Raw genomic sequence first — 18,871 nt, forward strand, 5'->3', positions numbered from 1 at the left:
AAATCCTAAATATAAAGTGGAGTAGGTGCCAGACAGTGCATCATACACTAACCCGCAGTGCACGCAGGGTTCTGTGGAACTCCCAGCAAAGGACCAAAGGCAGTTGTTGAGTGGAGCAGTGCTGACAGTGTGGTCAGACAGAAGGGTCTTTCCTATCTTACTCTGCTTAGTGTCTAGGAACTTGATAGACAAATACTATTAAAAAAAAAAAGAAAAAAGACAGCACTTTACCCACATTGCTCAGGCCTGATCCAAGTGCTGTACAGAGGCCACAGGATGGTCCTTCATGTCCCCCAGGAAAGGCTAAAGGCAGGAATAGTCCTCCCCAAGCTGCTAAATGAAAGAGCATCTTACTCTGACAGATAAGAAGCTCTGTATACTGATACTGTTCTGCCTCTCTGCAAGGTTGCCCTGTGGCTGCCCCACTTGAATAAGGCAGCTTCGCAGTTCCCCTTCACTGAGTGCACTTGGTTTTTCAGAGCCCAAAGCAGCAACAGCTCTGCTCTTTACACTGACCAACTCTGCTCCCTGCCTGCTCATCCCAAAAACCACTGTGCTGCAACCAGCGTTCTTTGCATTTCCACTCCTCCTGCTCCCAGCGTGGGCTGCTCTACTGTAGACTGACTAATCTCTCTCTTACCATTTTGACCTACTAAATTGCTCCATGGCAGGGAATAAGTAAACAGAGATAGTTAAAAGAAGAGCTTGAATATTGAGCAAATTGCACAGCATTACAATATATCCTTAATAAGAAATATGCATCCCTCCTAAGAGAGTGAAGTCTTTGGCTTTAACTACCCAAAATCAGTTTGTCCATCATTCCTCTCAATAGAAGGAACAAGTAAGGGTGCTTTACCTGGAGGATTTAAAACTCACAATTCTACTGGAATATTTTGTATCTCTGCAGAGGTATCAAAAGATGTAAATATAGCAGTATTCTTAGAAAAGAGAATGATTTCAATTTAAAAGTATTAAAATAAACAAGTTACAGATAAACATGATTTAAAATTCATCTCTGAAGGATTAACTTAATCCTTGTTCAACTCTGCCAGTATTTGAGCAGAAGGTGATCACCAGTGCCACCACTAGCCACAAAAACATGCCAAGGAACTCCACCCTTTACCACATAATCAGGGTTAGCAATGGCCTTGCTGATTCTGGTACACAGAAAGGATTGTTTAAATCCCATATCTTTCAAGTTTCTGAGCAGAGATATTATTCTTTAACAATACCTTTGCAACAGCAATAGCAGCAGACAAGCTACAATTCTCTGGGGAGCCTTTTTTCCTTGCTACGTACAGTATTATCCAGCTGGCAGCAATGCCAGTGAACCAACATGCTGCTACTGTGAAATACTCCCTATTTTTTGGCTGCACTCCAACCTTCTCATATTTACCCAGCACAGCAGTAATTTCTTCTCCTTCGCATCTGGATTACAGAAAAACTTTTGGCGGTCACTGAAGTTTTAATCATCCGCATACCGCTGCTATCAACAGGTGTAACATCCAATTCTTAATCTGTAGGGAAACCTTCTTATGGACTTGTAGGAGTGCACCCTCTCTCCCATCCCTGTTTGAACACGTGCTGTGACTGCTGTCCGGGGCTGCCTGTTGTAGCATGGCCAAGCCACTGCAGCAGGGGCTTCCGCTAGCCAGCTGCGCCCCCACCCGCACGAGTGGAGGAAGCACTAGGTGCTGGTGACCGTAGTGGTGGTAGGTGATGACATCTAGGTGGCTAGGTGACAAGCCAGCTGTGCTTTTGGCTCACTGCAACTGACAGCCACCCTCTAGTGATGCAGATACAGCAGGAAAGTTGGAAAAGTTAGTCACAAAATAGTAATGGATCAAAAATATTTTCACTTCGTTTTGTACCAGTGCAACAGATCAAAACCATGACCACCTGAACTTGGCCTCTGGGCATTTACCAGCTGTGACATGAAGGCCCAGCCCAATGCCTGCACAGAGCAGATCTCCCAAAGTTTTACAGAAAGAGCAGCTGCCTGTGGACAACCAGGCACACACAGCTACCTTTCACCACTGGGACAGAAGGGAAGGAGGGTGTGGGGAGAAACCAGTTAGTGTCCGAAGAAGAGCCGGCAGAACTGTGCCTTGGTTCCGTCACACAGCAGTGCCCATGAGGCAGTACCAGGGTTGGGTGGCAGCCTGCTACATTCACCATTACCTGCCTGCCGTCCCTGCCCTTCCCTTTAGTTCAGCTAGTGTAATAGACATGAAAGAACAGAGTCTTATTGCGGAGGAGAGAGTATGAGTTGTCAAATTTCAGCAGGTAGATGCCCTCGCCTGGGTACTCGTGGCTGCCTGCCTGCACCTCCCGATGGCTGTTCCTCCGATATACTGGCATGATCTCTCCGTAGCGGTTCCGCAGATAGCTTTTGGAGCCTCTTTCCACATCACCAACAGGGGCGAGTCCTAAATGGGAGAGAGGAGATAAGTAGAATGGGAGAGGAGACAAGTAAGCAAGCCAGAGCCAGTTAAGCTACTAGGTTGTCCAGAAAAGATCAAGACAAGAATACAGCAGAGGCATGCAAGTATATGGCTGGCTAACTGTGACAGTATTACCCAGTGTCTGCTCTGACCTTTCTGCAAGTCATACCCACAAAGTCCAGCTTTCCTTACCATGACAAAGGACATGCCAAGAACCAGTTCTCTTTGGAATATAGATGGGACAGCATCCACTTGCCTGCCAGCCTGGTCTCCTCTCCCTGGACTTATCTTTTAGACACCTTACTTTATATGCACAGTACTGGAGCAGCGATACAGACTTGAAGCAAAAGAAAGGCAGGAAAGCTCTTAGCTATAACCTCACTGTGTTTATATCTTCAGTCACTTTTCCAAGAGGATTCCTCATACAGAAACTTAGCCCTTATTGGAAAATCTGCAAAATTAATTTCAGACACCAACTCCCCAGCTGCTCTGGTCACACATACACTGAAGCCACAGAACAGGCAACATCACTGTGTGTTTCACAAGTACAAAGACACAGACAGCAATCCTCTAAAATGCAGTCAGCGGCAGCTACTGATGTAGTGGGGGAAGAAAAACAAACAACCCACAACAAAAAACTTAACCAAACAAAAAACCAGAACAACAAAACAACCACCACCAAAACCCCAAAACACCCCTAGAACAAAACAACTAACCAAAAAGCCCAGAAACAAAACCTTTTTGACTACTCACCACCAGAAATTTCTCAGCCTGAGAGGTTAAGAAAACCGGCCAAGTTAAAATTTGAGACCCTGATCTTTTTATTAGCTACAAGTTGAACAAGTGAATTCTGATCTTATTTTTCAATTTGTTCAATTTTAAGAATGCTCTTGGGAAAGAACAGCCACTGACATACACTGAAGCAGGAAGGGCTAAGTGCTTTCTCATCACAGCCTAACCAAGAACACAAAAGGCTGCAGAGATAACAAATGGGCTGAGTAAACAAAGTAGATGGAAATTACAACATCTGACAGTCTCAGCAGCATATCAACAAGAACCACAAATTAACCCTTATAAGCTCTGCACTAACCTTCGTTTTCCTCCTCCTCCTCTTCATCCTCCTCATCACTGGATTCGCTGACCTGAACAGTAATGGCAGTGCTAGTAACTGTGGTCCAGTCAAAGTAGACTCCAAAACCAATGTCGTAGTCATCTGTAGCAAACTCCCAGCAAATGCATTTCCCATGAGGATGGGTTGGCACACGGACTGTCACCACCTCGCCTCGCTTCACCACCATCCGGCCATTCTTCTCCCTTCCCACCTTGGCTTTGAATTCCTTCGTCTTCTCAGTGGTCCACATGGTGGGTGGAGCCAGAGGGGGAGGCTGAGCTGAGACAAGGGAAAAGATCGTGGGCTCACCTGATTTTTCACTACTGACAAACTGTTACCTGAAAACACTGAAGCTATTTCCAATAAGGCTTTTGCACTCTAGACCCTACCCCCATAAACCCTGGACATGAAGCTTTCTTACTCACTATCCAAGAGCCCAAATTTCCAGCAGGAATTAGCAGTGTCTCAAGGATAGCCTCTGCTCTTCTCTAGGCAGGACAGGCACTTTAAAAGTCTTTTCATGACTCACCTTTCCTCTGTTCACCAAGGAGACCTGCAGTCTCCAGCTCAGCTGAAAGGATATCCACAGCACCAGTGTGATCTGACTGAATCATGACTATATCTCCTGCTCCTTGAGGTACATGGTAGTTGGTCATTCGAACAACAGCTTCCTGCACAAAGCACATAAGAAACACAGTCACAAAGACCATCATGGTAAGAAAGTCCCTAGCTGGATTTAAAACAACATATTAGTAATTTAGGCATCTTTCTGAAGCCAAGTCAGACCCTGCAGAAACTTCTATTAGTTAAAAAGAACTATCTAGCTCCAAGACACCTCTCTGCCTTTTTTCCCCCCACAGCATCAAAGCCATGAACTTTGAAGTCACATGGTGTGTCAGTCTCACAAATCACACACCCCTAGGCCTCCCTGTGAGTCCCTGGGCAGGCACATCGTTGCACCTGCCTCAGAGTTAACTGTCACCTCTCAACAAAGCAGGAGCTTTGCAGATTACGACACTTAGAAAAATTTCCTAAGACACAGTTTTTCCGGGGAAAGCCTTTCAGCTCCATGTGCATCCATACTACAGCTACAGTCAAGCTGTCCTTTGTTGCATACTAGTTAAAAGTGAATCTGGTTGACTAGGGCCAGCCCTCTTTCCTCATATATGCAAACTCACAGCTCCTGAGCTGGGTGCTACTTGTGTGGGTTTTCCCAGCTGTATCTGTAACACAAACAAACTGGCTGCTGACTACATGAAACAAAAGACAGCAGTCACTTTCAGCTCCTTCTTCCAGGAATCTGCAAGAAGGAAATTCCCAGAAGCCCCAAATGAGAGGCAAAAAGTGAGAATCACCTTGAAGCCTTAGCAAGCCAAAACTGCAAGGAAGTGAGGACTAGCCAAAGACAGAAGAAGGATTTTGCAAATCAGACTGAATCTGTGTTATACTACTACTTTTGTCTTAACCTTTAAAGCCTCAATCCCATAGCCATAAGATAGCAGTAGGGTGGAAGAACTATTGCTGCACCTCTGTCCTTGCTTTCAGACATAAGAAACACACACCTACCTTTTTGAGGGACTGGATTTCATCAGGCAGCTTCTCTTTCAGTTCAGACACTTCCCTGTCCTCCAAAGTGCCAGCTCCTTCCTTGGAATCCTCTGTCGTGCCCGCATTCACAGGCAACCCAGCCTGTGACCTTTCAGATGAAGAGTACTACAATTCAGCACTTGCACCCAGGACACAGCCAGCAGAGGAATCTCTCTGCCGTAGAACTCAAATTTAAATAGACTGAAGGGAACAAGCTTCTGTGGTGAGCACCTGCCATCTGCACACAGAACCCTTTTTACCCAAGTTCTGCCCTCATCTCTAGGTGGCTATCTTCCATGTGAGCCAGAGGGAACAACTTCAGTGAGATACTTTGTATTTACCATCCTTTAGGCAGCAGTAACGCCCTGTACTCACCACACAACATGCCAGCTCACCAACACTGTAGCAAGTACAGAAAACAGTAGCAACTTTCTGCTCAAGAAGAGACAACTTTGTTTATGCTAGCTACTACATGATACCTGCATACCCTATCAGAGGTCAACTGGAGCAGTGAAGATTCAGAACGGTTTTGACAGCCATCCTGAAAACGCCTTCCGTTTTAGTGGCCCATTATGTCTTTCCTATTACCAATCTCCAGGGAGACAGGGAACACCCAGGTGTCTCTCTGTCCTATTCGAATATGCTGCGCAGAGAAGCAAGCCATGAGACACAGAGCAGCAGCACAGTAATAGCAAAGAGGTCCAAGTACTGCACTGTGACACAAAGAAATGGGCATGTTAAAACAAAAAGAAAGGTATGTAGCAGGAAGAGAATGAGCAAGAAAGCAAACATTTTTGAAATATATTCTCTGCTGAGGGTTTTCTTCTAAATTACATTAAAGAATGCTGCATATTGTCTATAGCTGGAAAGAGTTATCATCCCAGCTGAACTCAGATGGAAGCCAGAAGAGTCTCTTCTAACATACTCTCAGCATGAAACTTCCATGAGAAGCAACCTCGTCTTTAGGAAGAATAGGAACAGTTGTCCTTTCGAAAAGCAAAGCCTTCTCACAGCACTATAAAGCCAATGTCAACTGCATTGGACTAAAGTATCAGAAACATGAGAACACTACTAAGAGAAAATATGTGCATTTCCTCAAATGTCTCTTTTCAGAAATGAGAAATTCTCATTAGCAAGGGATTAGGCTCTCGGTATAGCATGGAATAATTTAAAAACAAACAAACAAACAAAAAAACCCCACCAAAAACAACAACAACAAAAAAAAACCCATACACAGCTCAACCCAGACATGTTCTTTCCTGCATCCTTAAAGAAGGCTAGTACAGGTCAAATGTGGCTTTTGTTTCCAAATCTTTAATCATATGAGGATAGAGATTTTATCCAGAAATAAAGCCATTTCTTACTTAAATTCTCTGAACAGTATGATAAACTTTCCTGGGAATGGAATGATAGACCAGAAGGTCTGCAAGAGCAATTCAAATGAGCTGAATACCACGATACACAAAATGGCAGCAGATGAACAATATAAGAAGGGACACTTGTAAGGGACAATTTTTTAAAGGAAGAACTCTCACAGTGATCTCTAACAATTTCTCTCCGAGTCCAGGCAAAATGTTGATTGCTCAGAAGGCTCTCTCTCCATCAACACAGGAGCTAACACATTGGGAATTTTTTCTTCCAGACACCACTAAAGCCCAAGGCATTCACTGAAACTTTAGCAAGAGCTACACAAGTTTTATAAGCAGTTTACAAAGACAGGGTTCAGCTGATTCCTTTTCAAAAAACTCACATTTCTGGACAACCCCCATTCTTTTCAATGGGGATTAAGTTAGACAAATTTATCAGGTACATCTACAAGTATCCAGTACCTACTGTGGCCATGTCACTCACAGTCTGTATTGAAGAAAACAGAGACTCACAGTCTCTTTGAAGAAAACTCAAGGACATAATAAAGAGATGGAAAAACACATTTGGAGTCAAGAAGGCTCATGCAGACGCCATTAACATCAAACCAACATGCATCAAACTGCTATTTTAGCAAGAAGGGGGGTTTGATGGTGGTGGTGGGGGGTTTGTTCTGGATTCCCCCCCTGCCCTCTTTTTCAGTGTGGTTGTGGTTTATCTGTGTGATTCAATTAAATCATTTATGAAATTGTATCCTGTGCAACAAATGTATGATGGCAAACGAAACTGCACTGCATATAGTATTAGTGTTTGTAACCAGTGCAATTGCTCAGTCACAAACACCACAAGCCAAACACATAGCAACAAGACAAACATCTGATAACAGGGTTGATCAGCTGCATTAATGAAGGTGTGACACAGAAAACAGAATGAAGAAAAAAAAAAACCCAAAACATTGACAAGAAAACAGTAAAAAGTGTTTTCTTGCTGAGCTCCCACCAGAATTATAAACAGTGCGAATGCCTAATTATTAAGGAATCCTTCAAAGTAGAGAAAATTTCCTGCTGAAAGTTTATTAGCTCTTAAAATGGACTGCAAGGCTCCTTCTAAGCTGAATGATTCCATGATTTGAACAGCTGAGCCATTTATTAAACATAATTTTGTAAGTTTTAAAACAACCTTAAGCCTGTCAGAATAGTCTCTCCTATACTGATTCTGGTATATGCTGTCCCAAAGCAGACAATTCAGTCTCCAGTCCCCTCTCTTCACCTACACAGAATCAATGGCCACATGGAGCAGGTCACAGGGGTGAAGCAGACTGCCACACATGTGGGCCACAATACACAAGAAGATCTTCCTACCTGCTCTGCAAAGTACTGGACTCCAAAGAATCAATCAGCTGATCTGCAGGCTCTGTCTTTTGGGCTAAGTCTTCATTTTCTAACAACAAACAATATATGGAGAGAAGGTGAAACAAATTTTGGTCTCAAGAATACACAGATAAGATGAAAAAAATCACAGCCAGCAGTCAAATGTTGACAAGGTCACACGGCTGTGGAATGAAGAGCTATGCCAACCAGTTTTTCCATGTTGAGCTATATCTATCACCTTGTCTAACAAAGATTTTTAATTGCCTCAACCCCAAGAAAGGAAGAACAAAAAAACATGCATGTTTTTCATGCAGAACCACTCTCAGAAGCTCAGGAACCTCCAGTCCTCGCTTTATAAGGACAGAACAAGGCCAAATTTCATCATGTAAAACCGTGCTGATAAAGCTCTGGAAAAAAATCATGCCGTGGTTCCCACAGGGCACTGACGGGATGGAAATTCCTAGGTCACTGCTAAAAGGACTGTCTATAAAGATGACTCTAGGTCTCCCCTGAGTCTCCTGATCTCTGGGAAAGCTCTGTCCCCATGCAACTGCGGTACATGCTTCAGTGCCCCTCTGTATGGTCGCTTTAAGGCAGCGAACTGGGCACGGACAAGTTCCAGCTTTTGCAGCTGCTGGCCGTTTGGAAGAGTCAGTCTGGAGCTGGGTGGCACCTCCAGCCCACAGCACCAAGCCCCCAGCAGAGATCATCCGGCTTCCGGCTAAATGGGGCTTCTTTCACAAGGGAAAGCATCGTGTCCCTAATAAACCTCCATCAGCGCTCGCTCGTTCCACTGCCGGGAAGAAACACCGGGAACCGCTGCTGTAGTTTCGGGAGCTGGAGCAGCAGGCGAGCCCAGCACCCCGTTTACAGCGGGGCCGGAGTCCCCGCAAACGCGGGTACCAGAGACAGAAGGCACCACAGCAGCCAACCCATCCGGTACAGCAAATGCTAGCCAAGGACTAACTCCCGATGCTGCTCTTCGCCAGAGGTACCTTGTTTTCACGGGAGCAAACTACCACTGTGGAAATACGGCTTCTCTGGCAGAAAGGAGGACACCCATCACGGAAGCTCACGGGGTTCTCAACGGCTAAAATACGTGTCCCCGGGCCCGCAGCCCCGCAGGCACTGCCCGGCGCCCCCTCGGGCGGCTCAGCCCAGCCCACCCCGCCGCCGGGGAGGGGGATGCTCCTCCTCAGGGACCGCGGCCGGGCTGCAAGCTCTCGACCCAGCCAGGGCAGCGCGCAAGCGGGAAGCCGCCCGCCGCCAGCCCGGCTGCTGCCCCCACTACCGAGCCCGTACCTGAGAGGCCCTGCGAAGCGGATCCATCCGGCGCCCCAGCAGCCAGGGGCTCGAAGCGGTAGCCGGCGGCGGCAGCCAGCACGTCCGACATGGGCAGGGCTGAGCAGCCTGCCGGCGCGCGCGGGGCCGAAGGCGACAGCCAGCCGCGGCGGAAAGTGCCGAGTGAAGCCGAAGTGCTGCCACCGACAGCGGAAACACCCGAGCAAGAGAAGCCAACCGAAGCCGAGTGGGCGCACGTGAGCCTGACAGTAGGTGGTGCCTCTGCCTCCCCCCTCAACAACGCAACCAATCAAAATCTAGTTCCGCAGAGCCAGCGTGACAGAGGCTGACCGCGTGGAGGGGGGTCGGGAGGGAACAAGGGGTTACCTCCAGGAAGTCGCGGTTGCCATGGGAACAGGGCCCCGGAAGGACGCTTTACCTTGGCGGCCTAGGGATAGCGCTGATGGAACAGAGACTGGGGACGGCGGGGCCGGAGTCCGCATGCCCCTTCCTGGCGTGGAGCACCGAGGAAGTGGCCCAGTGGGTGGTGCAGCTCGGCTTCCCCCAGTACGAGGTGCGGGGTCCGGCCCGGGAGGGAAGCTCCCGCCTGAACTGGTGGCCCTGAACTCTGTGTGTACGTGAGCGTGTGTGAGCGCTGACGGAGGGCCGGGAGTGGCCGAGGGCGACCCGGGCCCATCCGCCTTCCCCTCCGCTTTCTTGCTCAGGAGTGCTTCAGGGCCAACGGCATCACCGGCCGCCGACTCATCCTCGTGAACTGCTCCAACCTTCCGGCCATAGGTGTCAAGGACTTCAGCCACATGCAGGTGTGGGCGGCGCGGGTCCCGGAGCCCCCTCCTCAGCCCCTCAGATCCCAGCTCTGACCCTTTATGCTTGCAAGCCAGCTAGGCCACAGCCTGGCCACCGAGGCAAATGGCTTATTCAGAGAGGGAGCCTGAAACTGGACAACCAAATTCGTTCACCCAAGCACTTATATCCCTTGAGTCTTTTAAGATATAAATCCTTAGCTGGCTGGAGATTGCGGGCTTCCTCTCTGGGACACCTAAAGTGCATCAGAAGTGCTTGGCCTTTTGTTAAGCCTATGTTGCTCTTCTTGCCTCATGAAGTTGCATAGCCAGATGCATATGCCTTGCTTGGATATCCCCCAGAATTAACTGTTTTTTCAGTATTTTCCCACTTACTTGTAGAACTTTAAAAAATCTAGTCAGATTTAACCTGCAGCAATTCAGCCACTAATCACAAGCAGCAGAAGGGCAACATGTTATTACTTCCTTGTTTTACACTTCACTGACCACAAACAGCATCTGTCTCTTTCTTGTTTTATAAACATGTAATTGTCATTTTCCTCTCAAACCTACATCTTTCATTTAACAAACACTCATAGTTAAGCTAACTGGTACACTGAAGTTTGGGGCTACAGCTTCCTGAAAGTTCAGAAAATAAGAAAGTTGACTTAAATTTCACTACCCTCCTTCCCATCCCTACTGGAAACCACAGATGGACTCAGGTCTCCATTTACAGACCCAAAGCCTTTTTTTCACATCATAATTTAAAGTTGCTTTCCCAACACAAGAGGACACAAGGTAAAAGTTCAAATAACCAGGAAGGAAGAAAAATCTTTATGCTTCAATGACTATAGTATGAACACTATGAGTTTTATTCTAGAGCACCAAAAAGCTATTTCCCCATGGTTCTGTCTGGCTGCACAATCAACTGTTTGAAACGAAATATGCCACCAAAAACCTTTCCTATTGACATGACTTTGTTGGTTAGAGCAGAAGGCATCAGATTTTAATCCTTATTTTTTCAGACAGGAGCCCTTTGAGAGCATTTCTAGTACAAGCAGAGACAGCCTTTTTTAGTCATTTGTACTTACCAAAGATAGCAATAATTTTATAGGCTTTGAAAGCCTCAGCCTGAATTTGGGATAGAGGGATTATGCATGGTGGTAATTTAACTGCTGAGAAACACTAAACTATGGGTTAGGGATATCAGCTGTAACCCATTCTTCCTCGTGTAGAAACTGTAATTCCACAGGGCTAGAATACTGCAGCAAGCTTGGGAATGAGACTCTCTGTGATGTTTTCCAAAGCTTTCAAGTGAATTGCGAACATCTTACAGACTACAATGGAACTTGGATGTTCCTGAAGATCATGCCCTTTCCTGATGGTTCTTAATGTTTTAGAGAACTTTGATAGAATCCAAGCATGCAGAGCTCTGAGTAGGTTGTGGCCCTGTGGGTCTTTCCAGAAGTGTGTACTAGAGCAGGTGCAAAGTTAAGGCCATAACCCTGAGCACATAAGCCAACAAGAAATATCATTGGAAGTCTATAATCAGTTGAAACCAAGATAGTTACTATAGAAATTAATGTGATAGCATCAGCTTAGTGAGATAGAAAATTTTTGCAATTAGGGGAAATGGCAGTTTGGTAGAGAGCTGCACAGTGAATTATGTGGAGGCTGTGCAGCATGGGCAAGTGAACTTACTGCTGGTTTTCATTCCACTCTACTGATATTTTAAATATCGAGACCACTGAAGATGCTGATCTGGTATTCTATTGGTGTCACACAAAGTAGGGTACTGCTCTTCAGAGTCACACCAAAGCTGGGGAAAAGTTTTGACCAAAAGCTGTGAAAGATTAGTAAAAACTTGTAAATTGTATTTCAAGGCTTCGGTTGAAGGTTACGTTCACAGAAGTGACTTCAAAAATGATGGCAGGGTTCTGTTCACTGACAGTTCTGGGTGCAGCTGTCTCAGGCAGCTCAGTCACCTGTCATTTTCTTACTGAGCAGTATGGCTTATTGGCTTATTGGCTTAATTAGTTTTTACAGCTCTTCTGCGTAAACTCTGTTGTTGACAGTATAACTTAGCAAACAGCAGTGGTTTTGTGTTACACAGAATAGACTCCAGCTCATTCACCCATAACTTGTTTGTTATGCAAGTGCAAAGAGGAAAGCAGAGCTGTATGTGCCATGAAGAGGCCAGCTGCAATGCCATTCCCCACAGTAAATCTGGAGAAATCTGCTTTGCTTTACAATATCACAGGGCTTATGGGTTCAGATCCCTCTTGAGTTGCAACCTTAAGTGTGAAATTGTTCCAAAAATCAGAAATTCCATTCTTGTTCTTGCTGCTCTGATACAGAATGAATGGTATTAGCTGTTCTCCTGTGAAATGAGGATTTCTGGTATTTTGTCTTGTATTTCAGGAGATTTCACAACATGTACGAGAGCTGCTAGGGACTGAGGAGCCTGCCTTCAGCAGATCCATTGCCCTCCCATACAGAGACAACATGGGTCTTTTTCTGGAGCGAAAGTCCTCATCAGGAAAGAAAGCAGATGCCCTCACTTTCTCACAGTTTATCAAAGAAGCAGGACTAGAGCCCTATACTACAGTTCCTCCTTTGCAACAAGCCCAGACTGGGGTAGAAACAGATGCCCTCCCTGCATCACAGGGCACCCAGAGGCAGGATTAGAGACTCACACTGCACTTGCACCCTTGTAAGAAGCCCAGCAGAATACACCAGAATTATCTGGAATTTTGTCCAAGGAAGTATAGTTCTACCTTCTCGTGACTGTAGAAAAGGCAATTGCAGCTCTTAGCATTTTGATGACAGCAAGCACATCCCTACATTAGCTCTTTTCTGCAATCTTTTGTTTGCTTCCAGGACTAAGTGAAGCAGAATCTGTAAACCAGTCTGTACCACTGTCTGTCTTTCAGTTCTGCTTCAGAGTTGATTAAAAAGACAAAAAATATCATAGACATATTTTAGTTACCAGTGATGGATAGCAACTTCCTGGCAGCTCCCAGGCTTTAGTGTCTGCCAACAGGGCTCACTTTAAAGCCCAGATGTAAGACAGCACACACAATAACTGGTATACAGGTGTGGTGACAGCTGCTGTCAGTAACTGTAATTAAGTGAGGGGCTTACTTACAACATAAGTAACTAATCCCTGGCCTCACTGCAGAAATTATTTCCTGTGAGGCAAAACCAGTCAGTGGTTTATCATAGTAAACTGTACTGAAACACATGATAGATGATGGCAAGTATAAGAGAATACTGTAAGCTGAACTAGCGGATTTAGGGAATAAAAAGTGCTTTGTCCTGGGTGCATCTGTACAGAATATCCAGTTACCTTTTTTTTCTTGAAGGAAATATCATTCAGTCTGTGATGGTGGAGCACATTATCACCAGCAAGGAAGTATGAATAAGTGCTGATGAAAGCCTGTCTCAGCAGAAAGACTACATCATTGTTATTGTCTCGCATCAATGGCTGCCTCAAGATCCCCCATGGAAAAATAAATTGAAAAGAAAAAAAAAAAAAGAGACCAGCCCCACTCCTGTTTAGTTCTTTGCACCCTGATTCTGTAGCCACTACAGAATAACTGTAATTTGGTTTTGCATTTCAGCTTTCTAGTGAAACTGCAACAGAAACCCAGTGAAATGGAAGCAGTTTGTACGCCAAGATGGCTAGGTAATAAGCAAATTCAGACCAAAATAAGGCAAGACTCGGACAGTTAGAGAGAAACAAGTCTGCTGAGCAGCCTAAAGGGTGAAACTTGTAGAAGCAAATGTGTACATTGGGTATTTGGCTGGAGACACTAAGAGTGAAGAGTGCTGGCTCTTGCATCCCTCAGTCCTGGGAGGAGGCTGGGATGAGATCTCAGCAATGCTTTCTGATCTAGGCTTTGTTAGAGTTTATGAGGGTTTAGAATAATAGTTGTTTCCTCTGGGCTTTCTGAGAAAATGTCGGAAGCAGCTATGGAGAATGAAGTCCTCTCATCCAATGTCACACCACCCTCTGCTGCAGCTGAAGGAAGAGATGTCTTGGTGCTGATAGGCCCACCTTGCTTTGTAGGCCAGTCTCTAAAGGCTGCCCGGTATAGTAGAGCAAGATGGCTCTGGACAAGCTTACTCGTTTCCAGCAACTGGCTAAAGGGAGACTCTCTCAGTCGTGCAGCTATCAGGTCAAACCAGGGAAAGGCTCTGGGAAGTGGATGTGCTTATGGGCAATAGCAGTCTGAAGCAGCTTGCTAATTAATGGTAAATAATGGTTTTATTTAGTGTCTGACTACAAGTCTCTTTCTGGGGTCTTTGAGAAACAATCAGACTTGAATACTTGAATCTAAAGTGTTCCAGGCATTACTGTATCATGCAGAGCAAAACTGACCCTAATGGCTCTAGAACAACCCTGCACAAGCAGGAATCCTTTCCCTCAAACAGTGTTAACATCCTCAGTAGTCCAGTCCATGAGGTACCGTTAGTTCTTACTTGTAAGCGCTGCCCTCTCTACATATTCCCATAGGAATTTTTTTTCTGCATTCAATGCCTCAGCCCCAATCACTGGCTTCAGACAACAAAGCAGCCAAACAAGAACCAAGGACAAAATGACTCGGGCTCATGGATCAGGTCCTTTACTGCTTATACATCACCTAAGGCAATCTTCCCCAGCACATAATACGGTCCTAAGGGCAACAAACAGCTCAGCGTCTTTCAACTCAACAACCCATGCTTCAGCTGTGGGAGGAAGCACGCTTCAGAGCAAAGAGGAAGCCTGGACTAGTACCTCAGCATTCAACCCTTTACTTACTCCTCTTGAGTCACTGAAGAGGGAAAATCTTTGCTGATGAAACTCTTGCACACAAACTGTGGGCAGGAAGTTTTGTGCTCTGTGCAGACGGGGTAGCGTTAAGGGAAATGGGGGTCACTGAGTAATTTCAGTGCCTGCTGGTGAGGCAGGCTCTGCCACATGCTGCTCTTCAGGGCTGCAGAGAAAACAGTCACCAGCCATTCAGCATTGACTCCTACTTTCCCTGCAGGACAAACAAAATCAAATGTCAGTTACCACTGTGCACGCAGGTGTGAAGGGATATTCTCATCTCCCACTCATGTGAAGAATTGCACTGGCAATCAATCAATCAGAACTGGTTTATTTGAAACCTCTGGTTTAGGATCATTTAAGGTGAGGGATGCTGAAATTAATAGTAACAAGCAGGATAGCTTATGTTTCCTTTAGCTCATTCTCACTGAGTTAACAGGAGCCATTTACAGGCTGCATATAAAGTCTTCAGCAACTCAGCCATCATGGCATGATGAGCACTGTAACTGCTTTAAGAGCATTCAGCTACACAAGAATTAGATGTGCATGTGAAAGTGTACAATGAAATAGTGATGGTCAGAGGTAGCCCAGCAATAGGAACAACATATTCATGGAAATAGAAGTTGGGCCTGAAGGAAGAGGCTTTGGACCATGTTCTTGCTCAGAAAGCATATCTCAGCTCCTGCTCCCCTCTTTAGGCTCAGAGTTAATATTGTGTCACAATGAGAAATGGCAGCTCTTCAGCAACTTGTGGCAGGTACATGAAAAGCAGTGCTCCTGAAAGAGTGACCCCTGAGATCCTGATCAGAAAAACTGGTGAAGATGATACATACTACTTCATTTTGCCCATTCACTTCTTGTACACGATACCCCCTTCCATGCACGCTATTCCCACTCCAGCTTTAGCTGTATGGTGGCAGGATTCCTCTAGGAGGGTTTTCTTACATACTGCCCTCCTAACAAACAACATTATCGCCAGCCCAGACCCAGCTTTGAACCCTACAGGCAGGGGAGCCACTGACTGCAACTCCTCAGAAGAACTGCTATTAAGTTTAGGCAAAAAGGGCTTTTACCTGGGGCACTACAGGGGCACATTGCCTGCACAGCAGTGCAGTCTGTTCCTTTCACCCCCCACTCATGGATGGATATGCTCCTGGCCGGGCACTGATGCTGCAGCCTTACAATGGCACTGTAGCAAAGGAGGTGCTCCAGCTCTCCAGAGGGCTGCAAAGACAGCCAAAATAAGTGCACCAGGGAAGAGAGGGGATGCTCCTGGAGACTGCTTTTGATCATGTTTTTACATTTATAGCCACAAAAATCTACAACTTCTAGACAAACAGAAAGCTGAACCCCTGAAGCGTTCCCATGACTCCAGCAGCAGGGACTTGGGGAAGTGACCAACCAGTGCAGGCCAACAAGGTCTGCAATGACATTTCACAATAAAATCATGAGAGGCAGAAAGAACTGCACCCCATGAGGTCCCAAATGATGGCAGCACATCCAGGCTTTGAAACGTTATGGTCTGTTTTACCTGATGGCAGTGACAAGGCTGTACACAGGGGCTCTGGATGACAGTCTGAATGACAGAGCAGATGGACAGCACATGTGCCAGGAGGGAACAGAGGAACACAACATCTGCCCAGCCTATCAGCTGAGTACTGGTTGTTTAAAAGCATGCAAGGCCCTGTTTCTGCAGGTCTGCTGTAATAAGCAAGGAGAAAGGGACCCAAGAGCCCACAGAACCAGCACGGGTCACTGACCAGCACCTCCAGGCACCACACCATGGTTACCTGTGCTCTGCACATGCAGGTGAAACGCAAACCACCACCCCCAGGTTGGGACCACTGGCTGCCCGCCCAAAGCAGCTCAGAGGGATTTTGGCTGCTCCCCATCACTGTTCCTCCATGGCAAAGGCAAAATGACATGGAGCAGGCAGCCTCTCTGCCAGTAATGAACATGCAGAGAGCTCATCTGCCTGGCCTCAGTTCACACAGGCTGATATAAAGCCTCTGGCTGAAACAGCCAAGCCTCAGGATCTGGCTAGCAGTCAAGATCTATAAAAAGCCATTTAATAATCCCTCCTTCCTCTCTGCCCTGAGATGATTAGAAAGAGGATTTTATTATTTCATGCATCTCCCTGGAGAACTGTTCTCCCCACTTGTCTTGTTTTATATAAGAGTTTACGGGGCAGTTGACAGTTTGCATGCAAACAGTTGCTGTAATGATGCAGGCTGATCTCCTATCCTGGCTGGGTACTCAGAGCCCGGCAAGCAGCTTGTCTGCTACCACTGACCCTACACCCATGAAACAACTAGAGAGCCATCTCTGTTTCAGTATTGCCATTCATTTCGGGAGATGCTTTCTCTGTTGGATTAATATTTAGCAACCTGGAGCCTCAGTCACCACCCAGGCTCTTGTCAAATGACAAGGAGAATTTTGAAGAGCCACAAAAATGGGTGGGACTAAACTAAAATGGGCGTTAAACTAGCCAGCATCCAAAGAACAGGGTTGATGTCTCCAACACACTGGGATAGGACTGGTAAAAAAAAAGCAAACAGCTAAATATTTGGCACACAGTACGTTTCCAAGCAAATAATGATCTTTTGTACAACAGCATCCTCTGCTTCCCAACTGAAAAAAAAAGAAAAAAGAAAAAAAGGGGGGGAGTTTCCATACCTTCTATATTTTTAGCAGAAAAACATTTAGTGAGTTCTACCTGAATTGCTATGAAAAAAAGTACAGTTAAAAGTCCCTGTAAATGCAGCCCCATTTGCAGTCCCCGGCTGGGGAGCACTTAGCAATGTTCTCAGGGCACACTGCATCCTGCAAACTGCAGAACGCGATTAGGGTATCGGTAGGTACAGCCAGATCACAGCTCCCCTGCTGCTGAACTGATACATCTTCCTACACATCTGTATCATTGTTCAAATCACAAGAGGGGCATCCAGGACCCATGTTTAGAGAATACAGATGTCAAGACTTACTTTATGGCTTCATCAGATTCCTCCAAGGGTATGTTCAGTTTCTCCCATTGCTCCCTGACAAATCCCATTCTAATCACCATTCCAACTCTTACAACCAAGCAGTGTCTGGGCCTGGGGCATGTGGGAGAGCTGGCAGCAAACCTTACCCTAGCCAACAGCATCCTGGGTTGCCTTAGGATGAATGGTGCCAGCAGGTTAAAAACAGTGATTCTTCTCCTCTAAATCCAAAGTGGTGTGTCCAGCTCTGGGGTTCTCAGTACAAGAGACACGGACATACTGGAGAGAAAAAGGGCTGATGACTAAAGACGACCAATGGGCTGGAGCATCTCTTGTATGAGGAGAAGCTGAGAGCTCGGATTGTTCACCCTGGAGAAGGGTCAGGGGAACTTTTCAATGTATGTAATACCTGATGAGGGGGAAGGACCCAGATTCTTTTAATGGGTGCCAAATGATGACAAGAGGCAGTGAGCACAAAGTGAAATGTGACAGTCCATCTGAAGACAAGAAAACATCTTTTTACTGTGAGGGTGGTAAAATTCAGGAAGAGGTTGCCCAGAGAAGCCAAGCTGTCTCCAGCTGTGGAGATACTGAAAACCCAAACAGACACAGTCCAGGTCTGTCTGTTCCAGGTGACTCTGTTTGAGCAGGATTGGACTAGACAATTAAGAGGTTTCTTCCAATTTAAATAAGTCAACGAGGACAAAAAGCAGAAAACAAAACAAATACCAAAAGAAAAAAAAAGGGAGGCTGGAACCCAAACCTGCCCTCAGACTGGGACATTACTATACAAAACCTTCACCTCTGTGGCAGCAAAGTCTCCTACATTAAAATTAATTCATCTGTACTGACAGCACCGAAGGAGTGAAGTAAGATATTGCTGCAAGCAAAGCTGCTCCACGGTGACACGCACTGTGCTTTTCAGGACACAAGAAAATACCCCGCATACTCACTTAGTGGGAGGTGTGATAAATTGCTCAGGATTAGCACATAGAGTGATGAATTGCTCAGTATGGGAACAAAATATACAGCCCAAGGAGAAAGAGACAGCTTTATTTAAGGAACTGAAGTGAGGTCTGGAAGGATGAAGCCAGCAGTTGCCTGAGGAGTTGTGTT

The 18,871-nt window shown here is 45.9% G+C and overlaps 3 protein-coding genes across 6 annotated transcripts; 1 reads left to right on the top strand and 2 right to left on the bottom strand.

Moving 5' to 3' along the window:
- Positions 1–895: 895 nt before the first annotated feature.
- On the bottom strand, positions 896–9,434 carry TMED8 (transmembrane p24 trafficking protein family member 8). 2 transcript variants are annotated; one of them, XM_061367467.1, is made up of 6 exons: positions 9,180–9,410; positions 7,869–7,947; positions 5,122–5,251; positions 4,085–4,226; positions 3,535–3,834; positions 896–2,429 (listed from the first exon to the last, which is right to left on the bottom strand). In XM_061367467.1, the coding sequence occupies exons 1-6, from the start codon at positions 9,268–9,270 to the stop codon at positions 2,212–2,214; spliced, it is 960 nt and encodes a 319-aa protein (XP_061223451.1). In that variant the 5' UTR covers positions 9,271–9,410; the 3' UTR covers positions 896–2,211. The 2 variants fall into 2 exon arrangements, with proteins under 2 accessions (XP_061223451.1, XP_061223452.1); XM_061367468.1 differs by lacking the exon at positions 7,869–7,947 and having other exon boundaries at positions 9,180–9,434.
- Positions 9,435–9,443: 9 nt separating this feature from the next.
- Positions 9,444–14,138, top strand: SAMD15 (sterile alpha motif domain containing 15). Of its 3 annotated transcripts, XM_061367470.1 has the most exons (4): positions 9,444–9,732; positions 9,884–9,982; positions 12,383–12,674; positions 13,327–14,138. In XM_061367470.1, exons 1-3 carry the CDS (start codon positions 9,622–9,624, stop codon positions 12,647–12,649), a joined length of 477 nt encoding a protein of 158 aa, XP_061223454.1. In that variant the 5' UTR covers positions 9,444–9,621; the 3' UTR covers positions 12,650–12,674; positions 13,327–14,138. The 3 variants fall into 3 exon arrangements, with proteins under 3 accessions (XP_061223454.1, XP_061223455.1, XP_061223453.1); XM_061367471.1 differs by lacking the exon at positions 12,383–12,674 and having other exon boundaries at positions 9,445–9,732; positions 13,327–14,135; XM_061367469.1 differs by lacking the exon at positions 13,327–14,138 and having other exon boundaries at positions 9,445–9,732; positions 12,383–12,909.
- NOXRED1 (NADP dependent oxidoreductase domain containing 1) lies at positions 13,558–15,016 on the bottom strand (the record flags this gene model as incomplete). Its single annotated transcript, XM_061367297.1, is given in 2 exon segments — positions 13,558–14,161; positions 14,766–15,016. Coding segments are annotated over 2 exon segments (546 nt in total), but the record flags the coding sequence as incomplete, so codon positions are not given.
- Between the last annotated feature and the right edge of the window lie 3,855 nt (positions 15,017–18,871).

This window comes from Neopsephotus bourkii, unplaced genomic scaffold (genome assembly GCF_033783945.1).
Source record: "Neopsephotus bourkii isolate Nb327-2 ecotype Australia unplaced genomic scaffold, CSIRO-AGI_Nbou_v1 NB_1376, whole genome shotgun sequence".
Lineage (NCBI taxonomy): Eukaryota > Metazoa > Chordata > Aves > Psittaciformes > Psittacidae > Neopsephotus > Neopsephotus bourkii.

Bases quoted from the DNA above. Each gene is read 5' to 3' on its own strand.
- TMED8 (XM_061367467.1), bottom strand. From the start codon at position 9,270: ATGTCGGACGTGCTGGCTGCCGCCGCCGGCTACCGCTTCGAGCCCCTG. The intron at 7,948-9,179 runs GTACGGGCTCGG...GTTTGTTGTTAG, and splicing joins CGCTTCGCAGGGCCTCTCAG to AAAATGAAGACTTAGCCCAA. The intron at 5,252-7,868 runs GTAGGAAGATCT...TTCATCTGAAAG, and splicing joins TCCAGTACTTTGCAGAGCAG to GTCACAGGCTGGGTTGCCTG.
- SAMD15 (XM_061367470.1), top strand. From the start codon at position 9,622: ATGGAACAGAGACTGGGGACGGCGGGGCCGGAGTCCGCATGCCCCTTC. The intron at 9,733-9,883 runs GTGCGGGGTCCG...TTTCTTGCTCAG, and splicing joins TCGGCTTCCCCCAGTACGAG to GAGTGCTTCAGGGCCAACGG. The intron at 9,983-12,382 runs GTGTGGGCGGCG...CTTGTATTTCAG, and splicing joins AGGACTTCAGCCACATGCAG to GAGATTTCACAACATGTACG.